The sequence below is a fragment of the Engraulis encrasicolus genome, chromosome 19 (genome assembly GCF_034702125.1).
Source record: "Engraulis encrasicolus isolate BLACKSEA-1 chromosome 19, IST_EnEncr_1.0, whole genome shotgun sequence".
Lineage (NCBI taxonomy): Eukaryota > Metazoa > Chordata > Actinopteri > Clupeiformes > Engraulidae > Engraulis > Engraulis encrasicolus.
Genome location: NC_085875.1, coordinates 1,873,066 through 1,893,304, shown reverse-complemented (window position 1 = coordinate 1,893,304; position 20,239 = coordinate 1,873,066). Strand labels below are relative to the sequence as shown.

Genomic DNA, 20,239 nt, shown 5'->3' with positions numbered 1-20,239 from the left:
TTAGTTAGAGCCTTCATATTCTCAGCAGAAACCCAAAGCTCTTTACTTTACTAAGTCCCCAAAGTGCTTTACTGTAACCATATACACTACAGTATGTAATACCAAAGTTCTGTGGAGTTTGGTCTGCATAGCGTGTTGTCAACCTATACACACAGAGTGTTGCGTGTGTATGTAATAGGCCCAAGGGCCTAAAATAACACCAAGTAGTTTTTTTGCCATGAGGTGCCCCCCACAGGCTGAAAACAGAATTACAGGGAGACGTGACTTCAAACGTGTTCACTGTGAAAGGTGGCAAAAGTGAACTCAGAGGTGCGTCAAATTGATGAACCAGTGAGATGATTTCGGAAAACATTATTTGAGGATTGACAAGGCTACTTATTGTCGCTTTAAATGAATCATGTTCTGGGGACAGCGTGACGAATGTCCTTTTAGAGACAGCTTTAACTGAGGGACTCAAATGACTATGTTCACATACGTACACAGGAGCACAGAAAACCTGACTATGTTCACACACACAAACAAAGCATATGCAAACATGACGTGCATTCAATAATGTACGCATCGAAGGGCACTTTGTACTATATCAGCTCCAACACACCAAATAACAGATTTTAACAGCCTGTCGCTTTGGCTTCCATCAGAATGTTCCCACATTCCAAATGGGACATTCAGTGCAACCCTTTCAGTTCCAAACTTCGGTTAAAGCGATGTTTACCTTTTGGTTACTTTGTACAGATGAAGTCAGTATATTGCCAGGCAATTATTACTCAATTAAGCTACAAAACATATTCATAGTTCTGAAATATTTTTTATATAAAATGAAGAAACCGCAACCAAAACAAAAGTCATCGCAGTTGTTAACATTTGTAGATTTATTATATGTACAAAATGATTTTTTTTTAATATCTTTATATCTTATAACAAGTGGTTTACACTGTATACTATGAAACCAATTGTGTGTATCTATCTATCCTGCCCTGTGGAGCAGACATGTTATTTCAACCAAAGGCAGCACATTTTTATGTTTGTGATAATGCTTTGAAATGATGAGAGCGGATAAGTAAAACTTAAGTTTTTCTTTTACTTCAGACATGTAAAAGTTTTGTCTTTTACCTGACATGTTTTGACGGTATGGCTTCCATCTTTATCAGAGGGTCACTCTGATGAAGACGGAAGCTATAGGCTACCGTCGAAACATGTCAGGTAAAAAAAATCTAACATTTACATGTCTGAAGTGTGTGAAGAACCAAAGTTTTACTATAACAGACATAACGTCTTACATCTAAGAGCGGATAGTGCTTCGGAGGCGTGAGGCGGCTTAAGGTGATGTAAAAACACTAGCACTTGCTTTACTTTTGTCTTCAGCCAGTTGTTTTGCACAATATCTACTCCACAAACCACAGAACATTCCGGAACCACAGAATTAAAGCCTGACAACTGTTCATGACAAGAGAGATGTTTTAATGAACACAGAATGCCAAGTGTTATGTTCTGTTATGTTGTGGGCATTTTGCATGAATGATTAAGGGTCCAATGATGACTAACACTAGTCCACTACCAAGCTGTCTTTGTGCTTACATTGTAGTTACCTAAGTCTGCCAGCTATTTCAGTGGGTCCCAGGTCATCAATGTTGCCTTTTCAACCTGTGTGTCAATGTGCAAAGGATGTTTTTTATTATACATGTCTGTGTTTGTTTTTAAGTTGAAACAAATGATTTGATGTACATTTGTCTTGCTTTTTACATGGATGTCTGCCTGTATACAACTGTGGTCTAGGAAATAAAAGCCTCCGCACACTTCATCTCCTCGTCTCTAGTCTTCTTTATCTTTGTCCTCATGCTTTTGATTGACACCCAATGAATGTGGTTCTTTGAAGGTGCATTGTGTAGGATGGCGGCCAGAGCAGGTATTGCAATTATGCTGCTCATTGAAACTGTGGTGCCTATTGCCAAATTTGATCCTTTTTTAATATTTACAAAATGCTTAAGTAATATTCACTAGTATGACATAGTACAGTATGTTTTGCAGCTAAAAATGTCTTTCTAAAATGTATTTCTAAAAATTCAAAATGGTGGATATGGAGATCACCGTTTCGTGTATGAAAAATGTGTGGTATTGGTGGAAAAGGAAACATTCTGGAAAGAAATAGCTAAAAAAAATATTACACAGTGCACCTTTGAATCTGGATGGTTGCACTGAATAAAAAGGCTTAAAGGTTTGTGAAGGTTGAGATTATTCTTTATCTTTATGGCTTCTTGGATTGGTTCTGCATATTAAAGACGCTTAAGATGTATTGGGGCAACATAATACAGTCATCACAAGTTTCAGTTATAAAATTTCAATAAAATAATAAAAAAGTATGTTTCATACATTTTCATGAGATGGATTTATCTAACCAGTTTTGCACCATTAACCAATAAGATTTTAAAGTTTTCATTGGTAATTAGTGCTACAACTAGTCAGATCTATTGAAATGTAGGGCTATGGGCTCAAAGCACACACTCCAAATGCACACTTCAGCATGAGAATGAGTATACAGCTGTCTTAAAAAAAATCCAGAACACAGACTTGTATAGAAGATATTATTTTAATACAGTCATTTTCTGTCTTCAATGGTTGTTACACATCAAAACGTCCATTCCGATACAAATACAAATGTATTCTTTTAAACCATAGTCTCACATTTGATGATGCATGTAATCCTTGAATGAGGACCCCATCCACCATTTGGAGTGTCACGCCAAGTGTCTCGACTCTTTAGTTTCCCCCTTCCATATAACACTCTTATCAATCCCATACAAGCACTGGAATAGAGGCAGTGGCAAACCAACCCACATACAGTACTGTAGGTAGCACATTTTTTAACAACCCTTCTCCAGTAACAGCCAATCAACAAACAGGGCTGCGTTTCCCAAAAACTACTTAGGAGTTTTTGGGAAACACAGCCCAGCTCATGTAGGGCTCTGAATAGGGGTTGTAGCATATGCCATATGCCTGACGAAGATCCAGGGTGATGAAAATGTTCTAATTGAATGAAGTTTATTTCTTCAAGAAGTGTTCTTGGATGTGCTCACCTTACTCAAAACGCACACACACACATGCCCACTCACACACACGCACACACACACACATGCCCACATACACACACACAGACACACACACACACACACACACATCTCTGCGTCCTCATTTCTTCTGGAAGAAGCCCATGATGGAGGCCTGCTTGGTGGACTTGTTAGCGTTAGCGGCGGCGCTACTCTTCTTGCCGCCGCTCTTCTTCCCCTCCGTGCTCTTTGGCGGGAACGACGGCAGAGAAGCGGCAGCCTTCGCCTGGCCGGCCGGCTGACTCGTCTCCATCTCCTCGCTCTCCGAGTACGACTCGCTCTCGTAGGCCTTCTCCGTCACTGAAACGGGATACATACATAACATACATACGGGCCCCATTACATTACATAACAATAAACACTGTGTGCACATGACTGGGGGGAAAAAAAACAAAAAAAAACATACAGACTATGATGCCTTTTTTTATGAGCAAATTATGGTGCAGTCGTGGCCTAGTGGTTTGAGAGTTGGTCCTTCAATCTAGGGGTTGCCGGTTCGAATCCCCCCCTGACCTCTCCCTAACCCCACATTGCTCCAGGGACTGTAACCAATACCCTGAAAAATAGTAAATGTAAGTCGCTTTGAATAAATGAAAGCGTCAGCTAAGTGCAATGTAATTTAATGATGCCACTTTATTTCTGTATGGTTTTTTCCGGGCGTCATGTGTGTCAGTGTTGTGTGTTATATGCCGCAGGTAGCTATGCATGTCCAAGACAAATTTCCTTCAGGACCAATAAAAAGAAGTATGTGCACATTGGCAAGGTTGGGATACATGCATACCGGCCGCATTACATCATAAGGGTGTAGTAGCAGCAAGGTTGTAAATCAGGTATGTCGTGTTGGAGGTGACCCCAGGTCTAAAAGCAGGGCCCCTAATAGCCTTCAAGGGGCCCGGGACAAAAACATCTGAAAGCCCCCACCCCCACTCAGTACATATACAATGTAATGGGGTAATAACATTTTGGGCACCCCCTCTCTCCATGGGCCCGTGACAACTGACCCATTTGCATCCCCCATGTTGGTGTCCCCCTGTCTACAAGTGTAGTAAAAAGGGGGAAAAAGTGACCTGCAGGGACCTCATTCCTCAAGTAGTATGTTATTCACAACATCTCTGCCACTGACCCTCATCAGCTTCTTTAGGGGTGAGGGGTCAACAGAGGTGGCTGTAACATCAGGCAGACGAGGCATTTGCCTAGGGGCCACACCAAATCTGACATCTAAAAGGGGCCCCCAAAAAGCCAGCCCCGCCATGGAAAGTAAAATACTAGCAAAAATAATTCCAGAGGGGCCCTGGTCTGTATTTTGCCTAGGGCCCCCAAATGGGTTGTACCACCACTGTGGGTCAAGGACTAAAGATTGCAGCATGACTATGGAATGTGGCATGAGCAGAAGTACACTTCCTGCTTTTTTCAAAGGTGCACTGTGTAGGATGGTGGCCAGAGGAGGTATTGCAACTATGCTGCTCATTGAAACTGTACTGCCAATTGCCAAATGTGATCTTTTCATTAATATTTATTAAATAATAAACTAATATTTACTAGTATGACCAAAGTACAGTAAGTTTTGCAGCTAAATAATGTCCATTTCTGGAAATTCAAACATGGCAGATATGGAAAAGGTCCACCTTTTCATGTATGAAAAGTGCAATTTTCCCATTCATAATGAATACTTGGTGGTACGTATTCGTGAAAAGCTAACATTTATGCATTGGCACTGGCAGCATCAATTCTGGAGAAAAAAAAAGAGTTGTCTTTGCCATGATGGCAGCTTGCAAACTTTGGTAACACTTGATTTTAGGGATACATTTATTAGCACTAATAAATACAATGTGCATGTATAAGTAACTTGCATGACATGTACAAAGCAAAATCAAACATTTGTTAGGCATGTATTCGCAAATGTCTTGTTCATGCACAATAAGGGATTTATTACCAATTTAACCTTAGTAAGGACCTAGTAGGCCTTAGTGTTTGCTTAGTACATGCCTTAAGTTACTTATGCAAGCATTAATATTGCATGTGTTAGTGATAATAGATGTATCCCTAAAATAAAGTGTTACCCAAACTTTTTACACAGCCAACAAGAAATATGAAACAAACAGAATGCAGAGCGGCGTACCTATGCAGCCCTCGTCATCGAGAAACGTTTTGGACTTCAACACTCGTCTCCTCTTCCTGATCTTTTCTCCTGCAGGTACCTGAATAACATAACACACAATTTGTGGAGACAATTACACAATACTAATATGTGAAAGCATGAATAAACATCCAAAAACAAAAATATAGATAGATGAAGAAAATAAGCAAATGAATGAATGAATGAATTAATGAATACAGGGAAAAAATAAAACACTTAAAAACAATTTAAAAAATAACATAAAATAAAAATAAAATAAAATAAAAGTTCACCTCTAGAGCCGTTGATGTTCTTTCCAGCTTGACTTGGCGTTCAGGGCTTGGTGGTGTGACCACTGCAGGCTTAGCTGGAGCATCTGGAAGGCAGAGAATACATCAGTGGCACAGGTGCTGTGCAGGACAAAACTAAATAACTCAAGTAAATGATAAGTGTCCGCAACCAGGGCTCTAAATTAACACCAACCAACCTGCCAAATGCTGGGGAAAATTCAGTTTGGCTGGTAGGAAAGACCAACTTGCTAGCCACTTTGACCCATTGGCGAGTATGCCCTTGGCTTGAAAGATTAACATCTACTATCCATTTCGTCTGGTGGTGAAAAAAGCTTATTTAGAACCCTGTCCAAACCACTTTTAATGCTCCCAGTTGTTTAATGGCACAACGTTTCGGACCACAGTGTGCAACCCGTTGAAATTAAATATCGATACTGACGCTTCCGATACAAAACATGTATCGTGAAGAGGCCCGTGAGTGATGATGTATCCCGATATCTATATTTTATATCTATATTTTATATCTATAACTCATACTCACACACATACACACACACACACACACACACATACACAGGTACACACACACATACACAGGTACACACACACAGACGCACACCGCACTTTCTACCTGCACTAAACACACACACACACACACACACACACACACACACACACACACACACACACACACACACACACACACACACACACACACACACACACACACACACACACACACACACACACACACACACACACACACACACACACACACACACACACACACACACACACACACACACACATACTGCTGCTGGTGTATTTAATAAAACCTTTTTTAATTATTTATTTTCTTCAAATGCTACTATTACTATGTCAGAACGCTATAAAGGACTTTTAAAAAAAGCACAACAAAATACCTCCTCTTAATGTATGTTCTCTACAAGTCTTCTGTTGTCCAGTCTTGCACTTCAAATGTCTGTATGAGCAATGTCTACGTCCATACTGTCTATGTCCATGTATGAGTACTGTCTATGTCTATACTGTCTATGTCCTTACCTAGATTAGTCTATGTCTGCATGGGAGAGCAAGAAACGCAATTTCAAATTCTTTGTATGACCAGTGCATGTAAAGAAATTGACAATAAACTTGACTTGACTTGACTTGATTTTCAACACATTGCTATCGTTCAGTAGTACCTTCGTCGTCGCTGCTGTCTAACTGTTTCTTTATCCTCCTCCTCTTCTTGCTCTGGCTCGCCCTCTTCCTCGACTCCTCTTCGTCGCTGTCGCTCAGATCCAGCCTCTTCGTTTTACTGGAGACAAACAAACAAACAGACAACAGACTCCTTCAAAATGGTAAATGGACTGCATTTATATAGCGCCTTTCCACTCCTTCGAGCACTCAAAGTGCTTTACATTGCCTCACATTCACCCATTCACACTCACATTCACACACCGGTGGCCGTGGCTGCCATGCAGGGTACCACCCTACCACCAGGAGCAACTTTTGGTTAAGTATCTCGCTCAAGGACAACAAAACGGAAAACCATTTGTTCCAGATGAAACTGCGAGTGCAAAGGCATTCAGACAGAACACCGTCCAAGAGAGAACACGAGAGTGAACGCAGAATGTAAACTGACTTTGATCAAACTCCAATTGCTCAGCTTGGAGGAGGCTTCACTCTTAAATACTTAGATTTGTGAGGGTGCTGGCCCAAATGCTCAAATAATAATAATAAAAAACACTATAGACAAGGTACAGCCTCTTTTTTTCCCCCATGCATACAGGTTGATCCTCACATTGGGGACATATTTTAAATGCTAATATCTTAGGAATGTGAATATGTAGATTAACTGGAACGCTAACTGAGTGGAGCATGACTTGTACTTGTTAAGCGCTACAAATGAAATGTTGAATAACAGATTTACGATAGGTACAAATGAAGTGTTGAATAACAGATTTACGATAGGTACAAATGAAGTGTTCAATAACAGATTTACGACAGGTACAAATTAAGTGTTCAATAACAGATTTACGATAGGTACAAATGAAGTGTTCAATAACAGATTTACGATAGGTACAAATTAAGTGTTGAATAACAGATTTACGACAGGTACAAATTAAGTGTTGAATAACAGATTTACGACAGGTACAAATTAAGTGTTGAATAACAGATTTACGACAGGTACAAATGAAGTGTTCAATAACAGATTTTCGACAGGCCTGTCCTCACTCCTCACCTCCTCACTTCCTTTTGTTTCTTCGCAGGTTTAAAATCTTCATCGTCCATCTTCTCCGTCTCAGTATCCTTTGTCTTGGCAGGCGGAGGTGATTGTTTGCTTTTCACAGGAGAAGGTTTAGACGTCTCTGGCACCACCGGCTCCGACTCCTTCTTGATGGATTTGTCCTGGGTCTCTATTCAACAAGAATATTTTTGGATATGATATGAATGATATTATTCAAATAAAAACAACATTGTATCTTGTCCAGTGACTGTACAATAGCTTGGTTGGAATACAGAGCTGCACATGTTACAAATTGTGAATGGAGAAGACTGGGGGTGATTACTCATTGGGAGTAAGATGTTCATGCAAGGGCTGTTTTGCTTTTATTTTTAAAATTAAGTATACGATAAAGCAAAGTCCTGTTATAGGTTATTCCAGGTTACATTTCAGGTCATAGGGAGTAGTTCATATGAGGTTTCTATACACTAGAAGCGACTACAGGTGATGGAGGTAATTTAATTTGTACGGAGGAGATGGTGAAAGAAGTCCAAAAATAATGATTTGGCAATTTGAGGCAATTTGAGTGAAAGTTTGTCATTGAACTTCAGCAAATATTATGCTAATTAGCGACAATGCGGTTCGTCAATAGCCGCCGCAACCAATAGGAATGTCGGAATGCTGGCATTCCGCCTTTAACGGGCATAACTCCGGCGCTTCTATCGCTTGTGTCGCTCTTGCTACGAATACATTTCCAGCGACTCTTTGTAGCTTTGGTCTCTGCTGGTGCATTGGCGGGGTAAGAGTTTTATTTCTCCTTTATTTTACTAGGGTAGTCACATTGAGGCAATTGCCTCTTTTCAAAGTGGGCCCTAGTCAAGAAACCAGCAAAGACGCAAAACGCACTACATAGGACTCACAGACAGAAACAAAACAAGTCACAAAAGACAACATATCCACAAAAAGCAAAGCATAAAAGATTAAGACATAAAAACATTCAGGATATAACCATGCAGACATAAAAATATGTTGCTGATACAGTTTCCACTCACTTGTTGATGTTCCAAAGAACTTGTTCATGGCGGTAGTCTTAGCTGAAGGTTTGGGTTCCGAGGCCTCAACCTGAATCACAAGTAATAATAATCAACTTAACTAAACTAAGTTGAAAAGAAAAAAACTATTCTTCACCAAGGTACTCCAAAAAGTATAATTAAAATGTCTTTGTTATACTGATGTCCACTCGGGACTTTTTAAAATTGCCCACTCGTAGCAGCGATTGTGCCTTTTTCAGGGCCCAACATTACTACTTTACTTTACGCATGAATCTGCGAACAGAATGAATCAGTGGACACATATCTAAGGAAAACGAACAATGAATGAATGAATGAATGAATGAATGAATGAATAAATAGATAGATAGAAAGTCTTACTGCCGGTGTCTCCTCCTTCTTCTCCTGTTTGACCTCCAAGTTAGCCGCCGGGGTCGTCGTCGTCGTCTTTGCGGGGGCTTTGTTGGCGAACATCCCCATGATGCCTTTGCTCGCCTTGGCGTTTGTCTTGGCAGCAGTGGGTGCGGGAGCTAGGGGTGTGCAAAAAAATCGTCATGACAATGCATTGCAATACTTGTTTTCACGATATACCGAATCGATTCATGACAATGAGCCCGTTCATATGCGCATCAATAAACCGTTTAGGATCAGGTTTTTGGAGTTACCGGTTTATTCGAGCGCTCATGTAAACTGAATAAACAGTTTTCATAATCGGTTTATTGCCGTTATCGGTTTATGAGAAATCCGATTTGCACAGGTAGGTTTTTGGCTAATAAACTGATTTCTGAAGACATGTATCCAGCATAATCGGGTTATTATCAGGTTATTGACATTCTAGAAGGATAAGTAGCCAATCACAAGCCTTAAATTCTAGCTTTGTGTCACACACTTTAGTGGAACACAGGCAACCGACGGACTGCATATAAACAGCAATAAACCGTTTACTCCAATAACCTGTTTATTCCAATAACCTGATTATTGCGTCCATACAAACGGGCTCACTGTATCGTTATACTTATTTTCACAATATACTGCATTGATTAATGACAATCGATTATTTAATAATAATACATTTGAATTTGCAACTGGTTCATTTTTAGTAGGTAATATTTCTGTTGTGATTGGAGCTCCCTGCCCGATGCTTAAATGGTTCATAAACACATCAACTGATAACTAAGCTGCATTTTTACACATTTACTGAAGTCAATATCGCAATGCATTGCAACAACAGTACATTAATCGCAATGCATTGTGATAGAATTGCATCGTGGTATGTGTATCGTGATGCACATTCAATCGATTATTTAATAATAATATTATATAATGTATAATAATGGAATATGCCACTGGTTCATTTTGTTCCGTAAGTAATATTTCTGTTGTGATGGAAGCTCTCTCCCAGATGCTTAAAAGGTTAATAAAATTAATTGACTTATGACTGCTACACAGCAACTGACAACTAAGCTGCATTTTTACAAATTTACTGAAGAAAATATCGCAATGCATTGCAACAATAGTACATTAATCACAATGCATTGTGATAGAATTGTATCATGGTATGTGTATTGTGATGTACTGAGTGTGCACTGAGGAAGGCACAAGCCGAAACGCGTCTGTGCACAAAAATAAAGGAAAAATTGATGCAAGGTGCGCCCTCTTTTTCTTTGATTCTAAGTATTTATTTGGGCCAGCACCCTGAAAAGTTATCAAGAAATCAGAGTGAAGCAACACTGAGGAAGGCACATGCCAAAACGCGTCTGTGCACAAAAATAAAGAAAAAATTGATGCAAGGTGCGCCCTTCTTTTCTTTGATTCTAAGTATTTATTTGGGCCAGCACCCTTAAAAGTTATCAAGAAATCAGAGTGAAGCAACACTGAGGAAGGCACACGCCGAAACGCGTCTGTACACAAAAATAAAGAAAAAAATGATGCAAGGTGCGTCCTCCTTTTCTTTGATGCATTCTGGTCGTCGTCACGAACAAGCCCATTGAATCGTGAACCCTTTGCCAATACCCACCCTTGGCAGGAGCGGGGGCGGATATTGTCGGCTTGCTGGGCTTCTCTGGGGATGAGTGCTGCTGTTGAATATCTTGTATCAGCTCCAACTCGGCTGCAGACATGGGAACGGCGGCCTCGCAGTGGATTGCACTGTACCTAGTACCAACAACAACAACACAAATGATAGCCATGTCGGTCAGCGGGCTCATGACAGATGACTTTTATAATCTTAAAAAAATTGAAAATAAAAAATTGAGGGGCCTTTTCTTGATTTTATTGGACAGGACGGTTTGAGAAGAAACCAAAAAAGAAACAGGAGAGAGAGGGATCGGGGAGGATCGGAGCTCAGGCTGAAATCCAACCAGGCTCTCCAAATGCAATACACACATTTGTAACGCTATCGCGGGCCAAATGACATGACTTCCGCGGGCAAGATTTAGCCCCGGGGCCTGAGTTTGACATCCCTGGGGGGTTAGAAGCCTGGTTCAGGAGTAAACTAGGTTAAGTTAAGAGCCAAATCATCTGATAGAAAAGTCTATCAGATTATTAGATCCTATTAGATAATTTAACTTCTTAACTTCACCTGGTTTATTCCTGAACAAGCTTCTTAGTATACCCCACTGGTCTACAGTGTCTTATATTTCTGTGAAGCTTCCCCTGGCCCAACCGTGGCCTAACGGTAAGGCACTTGTCTACCATGCGGCCGACCCGGGTTCGATTCCCGGCACGGGTCCTTTGCCAACCCTTCCTCGTCTGTCTCTCACCACTCGCATCCTGTCACCATCTTCAGTGTACTACCACAAATGAAGTCAAAATGACCAAAAAAATATCTTTTAAAAAATAATAATGAAGCTGCGCCTACTTGTTGCAGTTCTTGAGGTTGTCCCTGACGGCATCGTAGTCGGTGCTGTAGAGCGTGCCGCTGTCTTTGATCTCCGCTTTCTGAAGGCTGTACACGTGGATGCTGATGGTGGAGTCCATACGCGACTTCGTATCTATAGCGGCACAAATATAATTTATACACACACACACAGACAGAATCTAAAACAAAGACTTGCGTGAAATATAAGTCATGTCTAGCACAGTATTCATAGCATTCACTGTGTGACACTCTGACACTGACACTGCGGTCATACCCTCAGATGAGGTACCAAACACCATGTACATTACACTTGGCTGACGTTTTTTTTTTTTATCCAAAGGGACATTATTATTTAGGGACAGGGTATTGGTTACAGTACCTGGAGCAATGTGGAGTTAGGTGCCTTGCTCACGGGCACCACAGCCATGCCCATGTATGAAGGTGCGGATAAGGGTGGGATTTGAAAGTGCAACCTTCTGATCTAAAGGCCAGCACTCTAACCATTGAACCCTGACGGACCCATATACAGTAGTGTATACAGGCGTAGAGTGGTTCCTACATGATGCCCTGTGTGTGCAATGTATTATAGGGATATGTGGCGCCTACTGCTCTGACTGAACAGCCGTGGCCTAATAGTTAAGGGGGAGGTCTTAAGATCAGAGGGTTGTTGGTTTGAATCCCACCATCGCTTAAGTGCCCTTGAGCTAGGCACCTAACCAGGGACTGTAACCAATACCCTGTAAATGACTAAATCGCTTTGGGTAAAAGCGTCAGCTATGTGTAATGTAATGTAACGAGTTAACACTGACACACATGCAGAAACACTGACCAGCAGGATCATAAGACTAACACACTCACTTACCCTCCAGTTGATCTTCACGCACAACAGACACTTTATGACACTAGAGGGGGGAAAAAGAAGAAAAATGTCAACTACTTCCTGAAGACAAGGTACCACAATGATAAGTTGACGACATTCATGTCATTGTTTCCATTAATAGGTGTCACTTGCATATTTGTGACCTTTCCCCAATAGTTTCATAATATACCCTGGCCAAAGGAACCACACTAAGGACAGGAGCCATGGTGGTTGTGTTGGTTTATCACCCTATATATTGCTAATATATATGTGAAGTCAAGTATATTTAAATAACTTATTTCATACACAATAAGCCAACCCAATATGCTATAGCGAGAGACGGAGGGGGGGCAAGACCGCTCTGGAAGTACGGTAACTGAAGTGACCAAGCTCACCACAATGTCTATGAAAGACTACTACCAGTGAACAGATAAATGATGTAGTCTACAGTTGACACACAGTGTTACTGTTGACAAGACAACATCAACATCCAGATTTGATCCAGGTATAACTTTTCCCCTCATGCAACATAGTATTCTCAATGCTCTTTACCCTTGATGCAATTTATACAATTTGTTTACTGACCATCACTGTCTATTGTTCAATGACTACTGGGCACCGTATTCTGTTTACTGTTTATGCCCCAGTGCCCATGGCTGTCTGCCAGCCCATATTTATATTTACTGCATGTGCTTTGCTGTTGTGTGTCTTGTCCATTACATGTGTCTGATGTTAGGGATGTGCCACCACAACAAATTCCTATCAACTGTAATGACATGGCAATAACATTCTTGAATCATGAAAGACAATTAGCATCTGGACTTACCAAGCCCCCATTTTGAACACATTTCCCCGAGACGAGGTAAGTAGCGTGCAGTGGAGTTTTGGATCCATCCTTTCTGCTTTTGTCCAAATAATGGTAGAGCATCCTGTCAAAATGTACCGAAAATAATGCGTTATTAATAATGGCCAAATACTCTACACCTCACAGTGCTTATTGTGTTTACAGCAATATGCCATCAGTATGCACTCACGACAAGTTGAAATACTTACTGTTTGGCTAGATTTACATGGACACCAAGTGCAAGACTCAGCCATTTGTAGGTTACCTGTGCACAAGCGAATAAGCAACATGGTGTGAAGAACTCATTTTACATTTGCAAACACACAAATCGCCCATTATTTTTTAACACTAGTAGCAGCACATTAAAGCACTGCCAGTGACAAGCAGTCAGACACACACATGGGACTCTATGAAGCATAGCCTGACATGTTTTTAGTAAATATACACCACCGGCTAAACACAAGTAGCACTCCTTCTACGACGTCAGGGGTGATTTAAAATGCACGCACTTACAATTTTATTGTGGTCGTTGATGTATTCATCAATGTTGTCTAAATATAGTACATCCATTATTCCTGAAGTGCTTTGTTGCGATGGATCTTCTTGAAAGACTTCATGCGCGCGGGAAAAATCTGACGCGGAAGATCTGTAATTTGTAAACTTCCTGTCACGTGTTTTTCTTCACGTTGGGTTTATTCTTAAACAGACCCACAGCGCCACCTGCTGTGCTCTATCCAAGTTTGGGAAATACAGAAAGCATTTTAGGCCTTTATATTTAGTCTAAAGAATATTTAATTAAGTGTAGTTCTACACCATTAAAATGAACAATTAATGCCAAAGACTTGCAGTCATGAGTTGCAGTTACATGAGTTGTGCAAAAATGGTATATGAGGATGAATGGGTCGTCTCGGACGTCTCGGACCAGACAAAAGTTACATTACATTATGTTACATTTTTAGTTACAACGTTTTTTTGTTTTGTTTTGTTTGTTTTTTATTAAACCAACAGAGGAAGAACAACCCAACATTTTTCATTTCAAAAGGCTGCTGTCAGGGGAGACAAGACAGTCAGTTTCCCCAGGCCCAGCCAGAAGGGGAGCTCAGATTTTTCGCCTCCATGACGTCCTATGTAGGCCTACTTTTTTATTTGAATACATTTTAGAGATCCTTTTTTTTAAGGTATGTTTTTGGGGCTTTTAGGGCCTTTATTATGACAGGACAGTGTGAGAGGAGACAGGAAATGATCAGGAGAGAGATATGGGGTAGGGCTGGGAAATGACCCCATCCGGACTCGAACCGGGGTCCCCATGGGCATGCAAGCCCAAATGTGGGGGGCTTAGCGTCATTTTAGAGATCTAATGTAATTAATGCATGAATACTGTTTGCATGCTTGCACGCCATTAATCGTGTAACCTATTGGTCAGTGTCCCACAGATTTTTCTGTGATTTTGCTAAGCTACTGTCAGTGTTACTGTCCAATAACATTTGAACATCAATAACATTTGCACAGATCACGACTTGTGTAAACAGGTTTAAGAACAGCTATTTAACCACATCTACAAGAGGGGCAGGGGCAGAAATGTACTTATAAAGTAGACATACTTTTATGGATGTAATTAACACTGGTAGTATATTACATAGTTGCAAATAAATAATATCATACTGCTGTTGTACATCCTTAAAGGTGCACTGCGTATGATGGTGGATATTGCAACTATGCTGCTCATTGAAACTGTGCAGCCTATTGCCAAATTTTTTTGTTTTCATGAATGTTTACTAAATAGTAAACTATTATTTACTAGTATATGAGCAAAGTACAGTCAGTTTTGCTGCTAAAAATGTCTCAAAAGGGCAGACATAGAAGATCCTCCTTTTCATGCGTGAAAAGTGTGTATTTCCCCAGTTATAATGAACACTTAGAATTTGATGATGGTGCATTCATGAAAGATAACATTTGAATGGGCAACATGAATTCTGGAAAGAAACTGCTAAAAATATTACACAGTGCACCTTTAAAAAATAAAAAGACGCCCCTGCCGTGGCTGAAGCGATAGAGCAGGGCTATTCAAATGGCGGCCGTGGGGCCAGATACGGCCCTTGGACAGCAAGGCTCTGGCCCCCCACAAGCCCCTTGAAATACAGAATCGTTTTTCGGAATTTGGAGATAAAAGTAGGCTATGGGTTCTGTATAGAGCTGAAACGGGACACGGGATGTTAAAATGCAGGAAATTACATCTAAGAAATGCAAAATCTTCAGGGGGAGAACCCCCAGACCCCCCACATCAATGAAGCCGTCCATATTTTTTTCATTGATGGTCAGGGACTATAATACATATGTATAGTTGCCCCCTGCAATAGGGCAATGCACTGCTACACCGGCGGCGACTCGGGTCCTTTGCCGTCCCTTCCCTTCCCCGTCTCTCTGTCCCCACTTGCTTCCTGTCTATCTCACTGTCCTCCTGTCACGATTAAAGGCTCAAAAAGCCCCAAAAATATTTAAAAAATAAAAAAAATGAATTTTAAAAAAGTCTCCAGGTCTTCATATCTCCATGGCAGCAGGAGTGTGCAGGTGGAGTGCTGCGTTCAGGACCGTGCACTGCGTCCCCATTCATCCTCCCCGGTGGCCCAGCATGCCGTGTTGTGGTGGTTTCCAAACTTTTTCAGCGGGGAGGGCACCCCGTTTTGGATATTTTTTGCGACCACCACCCCACCATACTCCTAGCCTAGCCATGGATCCCCGGTGGCCCAGCATGCTGAGCTGCACATGCAGTGTGGTGGCATGTAGTGTAGTGTCACTTTCCATCTCCCGCCAGCCTTTAAAGCTGCACCTCTATGGGACCATAGCCAGCCGGCTGGACAGCCCTCCACTCCTCCTTTCTTTTTTATCCTCTCTTCTCCTCTCCCCTCCCTCCTCCTCCCTCTCTTCTCCCTTCCTCCTCCTCCCTCTCCTCTCCTCTCCTCTCCTCTCCTCTCCTCTCCTCTCCCTCTCCTCTCCCCTCCTCTCCCCTCTCCTCCTCCTTCTCATCTCCTCTCCTCTCTTACCTCTCTTCTTCTCTCCTCTCCCCTCCTCCTCCCTCTCATCTCCTCTCCCTCCTCCTCCCTCTCATCTCCTCTCCTCTCCTTCTCATCTCCTCTCCTCTCCCTCTCATCTCCCTCCTCTTCCCTCTCATCTCCCTCCTCCCTCTCATCTCTCCCCTCCTCCTCCCTCTCCTCTCCTCCTCCATTCCCACTCACCTCTCCTCTCCCCTCTCCTCCTCCTTCTCATCTCCTCTCCTCTCTTACCTCTCTTCATCTCTCCTCCTCTCCATTCCTCCTTCTCTACTCTCATTTCCTCTCCTCCTTCTCGTCCCCTCTCCTCTCCATTCCCCCTCATTTCCTCTCTCCTTTCCTCTCACCTCCTCCTGCTCTTCCCTCTCACCTCTCCTCTCCCCTCCTCCTTCTCTCCTCTCATCCGCCTCCCTTCCCTCTCATCTCTCCTCCTCTCCTATCTCATCTCTCCCCCTTCTCTCCTCTCCTCCTCCCTGTCATCTCCTCTGCCCTCCTCCTCCCTCCCATCTCTCCTCCCCTCTCTTCTCTAATCTTTCCTCCCTCTCATCTCCTCCTCCTCTCCTCTCTCATCTCTCCTCCATTCCCTCTCTCCTCTCCTCTCACCTCCTCCTTCTCTTCCCTCTCACCTCACCTCTCCCCTCCTCCTTCTCTCCGCCTCCTATCTCATCTCTCCTCCTTCTCTCCTCCCCTCCCCTTCTCCCTTCCCTCTCATCTCATCTCCTCTGCCCTCCTGCTCTCCCCCCTCCTCCCTCTCCTCTCCTCTGCCCTCCTCCTCCTCTCCCTCCTCCTCCCTCTCGTCTTTCCTCTTCTCCCCTCTCATCTCTCCTCCTTCTCTCCTCTCCTTCCCTCTCCCTTCCTCCTCTGCTCTCCTCCTCTCCCTCCTCCTCCTCCCTCTCATCTCTCCTCTTCTCCACCTCCTCTTCTCTCTCATCTCTCTCTCTCCTCTTCTCCCCTCTCCTCCTCTCCACCTCCTCTCCTCTCTCATCTCTCCTCCTCTCCTCTCCTCTGCCCTCCTCCTCCCTCTCATCTCTCCTCTTCTCCCCTCTCCTCTCCTCTCCTCCTCCTCCCTCCTCCCTTCCCTCTCATCTCTCCTCTTTCCTCCCTCTCATCTCCTCCTCCTCTCCTCTCTCATCTCTCCTCCTTCTCTCCTGTCCTCCTCCTTTCCCTCTCCTCCTTCTCTCCTCTCCTTCCCTCCCATCTCCTCTTCCCTCCTCCTCCTCCTCCCTCCTCCCTTCCCTCTCATCTCTCCTCTTTCCTCTTCTCATCTCCTCCTCCTCTCCTATCTCATCTCTCCTCCTTCTCTCCTGTCCTCCTCCTTTCCCTCTCCTCCTTCTCTCCTCTCCTTCCCTCCCATCTCCTCCTTCTCTCCTCTCCTCTGCCCTCCTCTTCCTCCCTTCCCTCTCCTCTTCCCTCTCCTCCTCCTCCCTCCTCCCTTCCCTCTCATCTCTCCTCCCTCTCATCTCTCTCTCCTCCTCTCCTCTCAATAAGCAGATGGGGGGCCAATTAGCATTTCACTAGTGCCTGTCGCCTTTTCAATTGCCCCCTTCCCTGCCGAGCCGAGAGGGGGGAGAGAGCCTGCCTGTGCTTTTTGTGTGCTCTCGGTCGCTCACTGCACTGCCCTGCTTCTTCTGGCCCTTGTCTGCGTTGGCAGGGTGACAGTATTCGAGTGTGCAAACTTGTGCCATTGTCCCCGATCGCTAGAGGAGCCATGGCGACCCTGACTATAATGCAGTGATTCTCAAAGTGTGGTCCGGGGACCACTAGTGGTCCGCGACAGAGCTCAGGTGGTCCGCCAGGGGATTGCTACTTGCCCAAAGACAAGCTAGAAGTAAGCTATATTCATGACATTATTGCAAAGCTAGAGTCATATTTTCACCACAATAAGACAAGCTCGTAAATGTGAATTAAAAAATAAGGGATCTGCATCGAAATTAGCACCGGTCAACTGTCAATTCAGTTGACAGGTGGTCCCTGATTATTTTTGGGGGGACAAAGTGGTCCTCAGTCAGAAAAAGTTTGAGAAACACTGACTATAATGTGACACAGGAAAATGTTTGCTGATGGCAATTCTATGGGCTTTGTTGTCCCCCACTCTTTCTCCTCCTTCACAACGACTCGATTTAAGTCTCTCTAAATGTTAAAGGAACAAACTGCTAAAAAGTGCTGCTGCCCAGCTCCAGTCTCTTCTATCTTGTGGGCTGTTTGAATGAGTAATTCACCCTTTGTGCTGCTCAATTGAGGGGGCAAACAGAAAAGACAAGATTCTTGAACGCTCAAGCCTCCTTACCATGGATATGTGTGTGTGTGTGTGTGTGTGTGTGTGTGTGTGTGTGTGTGTGTGTGTGTGTGTGTGTGTGTGTGTGTGTGTGTGTGTGTGTGTGTGTGTGTGTGTGTGTGTGTGTGTGTGTGTGTGTGTGTGTGTGTGTGTGTGTGTGTGTGAGCATCGCAATCCCCTCTCCACAACCAACCCCATCACCCCCTACCACCCCCCAACCACCAGTCACCACCTCCACTGACATCATTCTTAAGAGCAGAACATCCTCAGATCAGAACCAGATCTAATGCAGACTGACACACCGAAGCGTTTGCCTTAATGGTTAGAAATTCACACAGGAGTTCTCCTTTAAAAAAAAAAAACAAAAACACAACGGAAAAATTCAATTCAGGTTCTTAAGTGCCACTGCGAGGTAACAATATTGAGTCAATTTTACCTGAGAAGAATGAAGCAACTTACTACGCGTTAACTCACTCTGATTCATGTTTGGCGTGTAAATTAAACATATTAGTGAGGACTGGAGTGGGAGGGCAGAAGCTAATTCTCCAGTGAGATAATCTGCATGATCCTGTAAGGTCTTGTAGGCTATGAGGGGACTTTGCATAAGTGAAAACAAGATTCTGAACATTGTAGAATACAAATGTGTTCTACAACAATGGAATTCCAATTAATTCCACAATTCCACGAGCCCCAAACATTGTTTACAACACTCCTCATCCTATTCCCATCCCAAATCCAAATGTGAAGATGAGGCAATAATGGTAATTCACTAGGCCTATATTGACTTGAACAGTGAGCGGAGGGCTGGAGGCAGAGGATAAGGGTGGCCATCACTAGCATTGTGGGACATGCTTGTAGCTGCCATACCAACTTAGTGTTATGATCAAAGTGCTTGCTGGGTATAACCCTGGTGGACGGTGACTGTTTGAATCAGTGTGGAGTCACTTCTATTGCCTTCCCCATGCCACCCAAGTCCCGAACAGAACACTGCAAAAAAAAAGAGACAAGTTTACCAGCTGCCTCAGAATTCCAAGTACATTTCAATCCTTATGATAAGTTGTGTGAAGCTTTGAATTGAAGTGTGTTCAAAGCTTCACACAACGTACAATAAGGATTGAAATGACCATGAAACTCTGTGGCAGCATAGGCTAAACTTGCATGCTTTCAAGTTAAGCCATGCTGATATTTGTACAGCGAAGGACCACTTGCAATGGCAAAGCTCTGATCTCTGAGCTCATCTGTGCACTGCATGTCCTGTAAGTGACATGAAGTCAAGTGACCACACTGCCAATAGCCAATACACTCTGATGGCCTCTCCCCCTGGACTCCCAAAGAGGTCAATTGTTATTCTAGTGGATTTATGAAGTTGAGTTGAGATGCCACTTTCCTCTCAAGAACTTCACATTTTCAGTTGTTAGGCGTCATCAGGATTCACTAGGCCTTCAGGCTTCCAGAGTTCAGTCAGACAATTGCAGTATTTATATTCATGCCGCACGGTGGTAAGTGGAATTAACATGTGCAGTCACAAAAGCACTATCATGATGAAACATGCAGAGACATAATGCACT

General features: G+C 42.9%; 1 protein-coding gene across 1 annotated transcript; it reads right to left on the bottom strand.

The window, feature by feature from the left end:
- Positions 1–3,138: 3,138 nt before the first annotated feature.
- On the bottom strand, positions 3,139–13,996 carry pold3 (polymerase (DNA-directed), delta 3, accessory subunit). Its single transcript, XM_063183996.1, has 13 exons — positions 13,863–13,996; positions 13,559–13,614; positions 13,332–13,434; positions 12,509–12,548; positions 11,647–11,779; positions 10,804–10,940; positions 9,168–9,316; positions 8,790–8,859; positions 7,756–7,930; positions 6,713–6,828; positions 5,514–5,596; positions 5,224–5,302; positions 3,139–3,404 (listed from the first exon to the last, which is right to left on the bottom strand). Exons 1-13 carry the CDS (start codon positions 13,917–13,919, stop codon positions 3,187–3,189), a joined length of 1,416 nt encoding a protein of 471 aa, XP_063040066.1. The 5' UTR covers positions 13,920–13,996; the 3' UTR covers positions 3,139–3,186.
- Positions 13,997–20,239: the final 6,243 nt, after the last annotated feature.

What these genes read in the sequence shown, in the direction of transcription:
- pold3 (XM_063183996.1), bottom strand. Translation starts at nt 13,919, where the DNA reads ATGGATGTACTATATTTAGACAACATTGATGAATACATCAACGACCAC. An exon ending in CATGTAAATCTAGCCAAACA is followed by an intron (nt 13,435 to 13,558) that starts GTAAGTATTTCA and finishes ACATTTTGACAG; the next exon opens with GATGCTCTACCATTATTTGG. An exon ending in GTTCTTTGGAACATCAACAA is followed by an intron (nt 7,931 to 8,789) that starts GTGAGTGGAAAC and finishes CTTGTTGAATAG; the next exon opens with AGACCCAGGACAAATCCATC.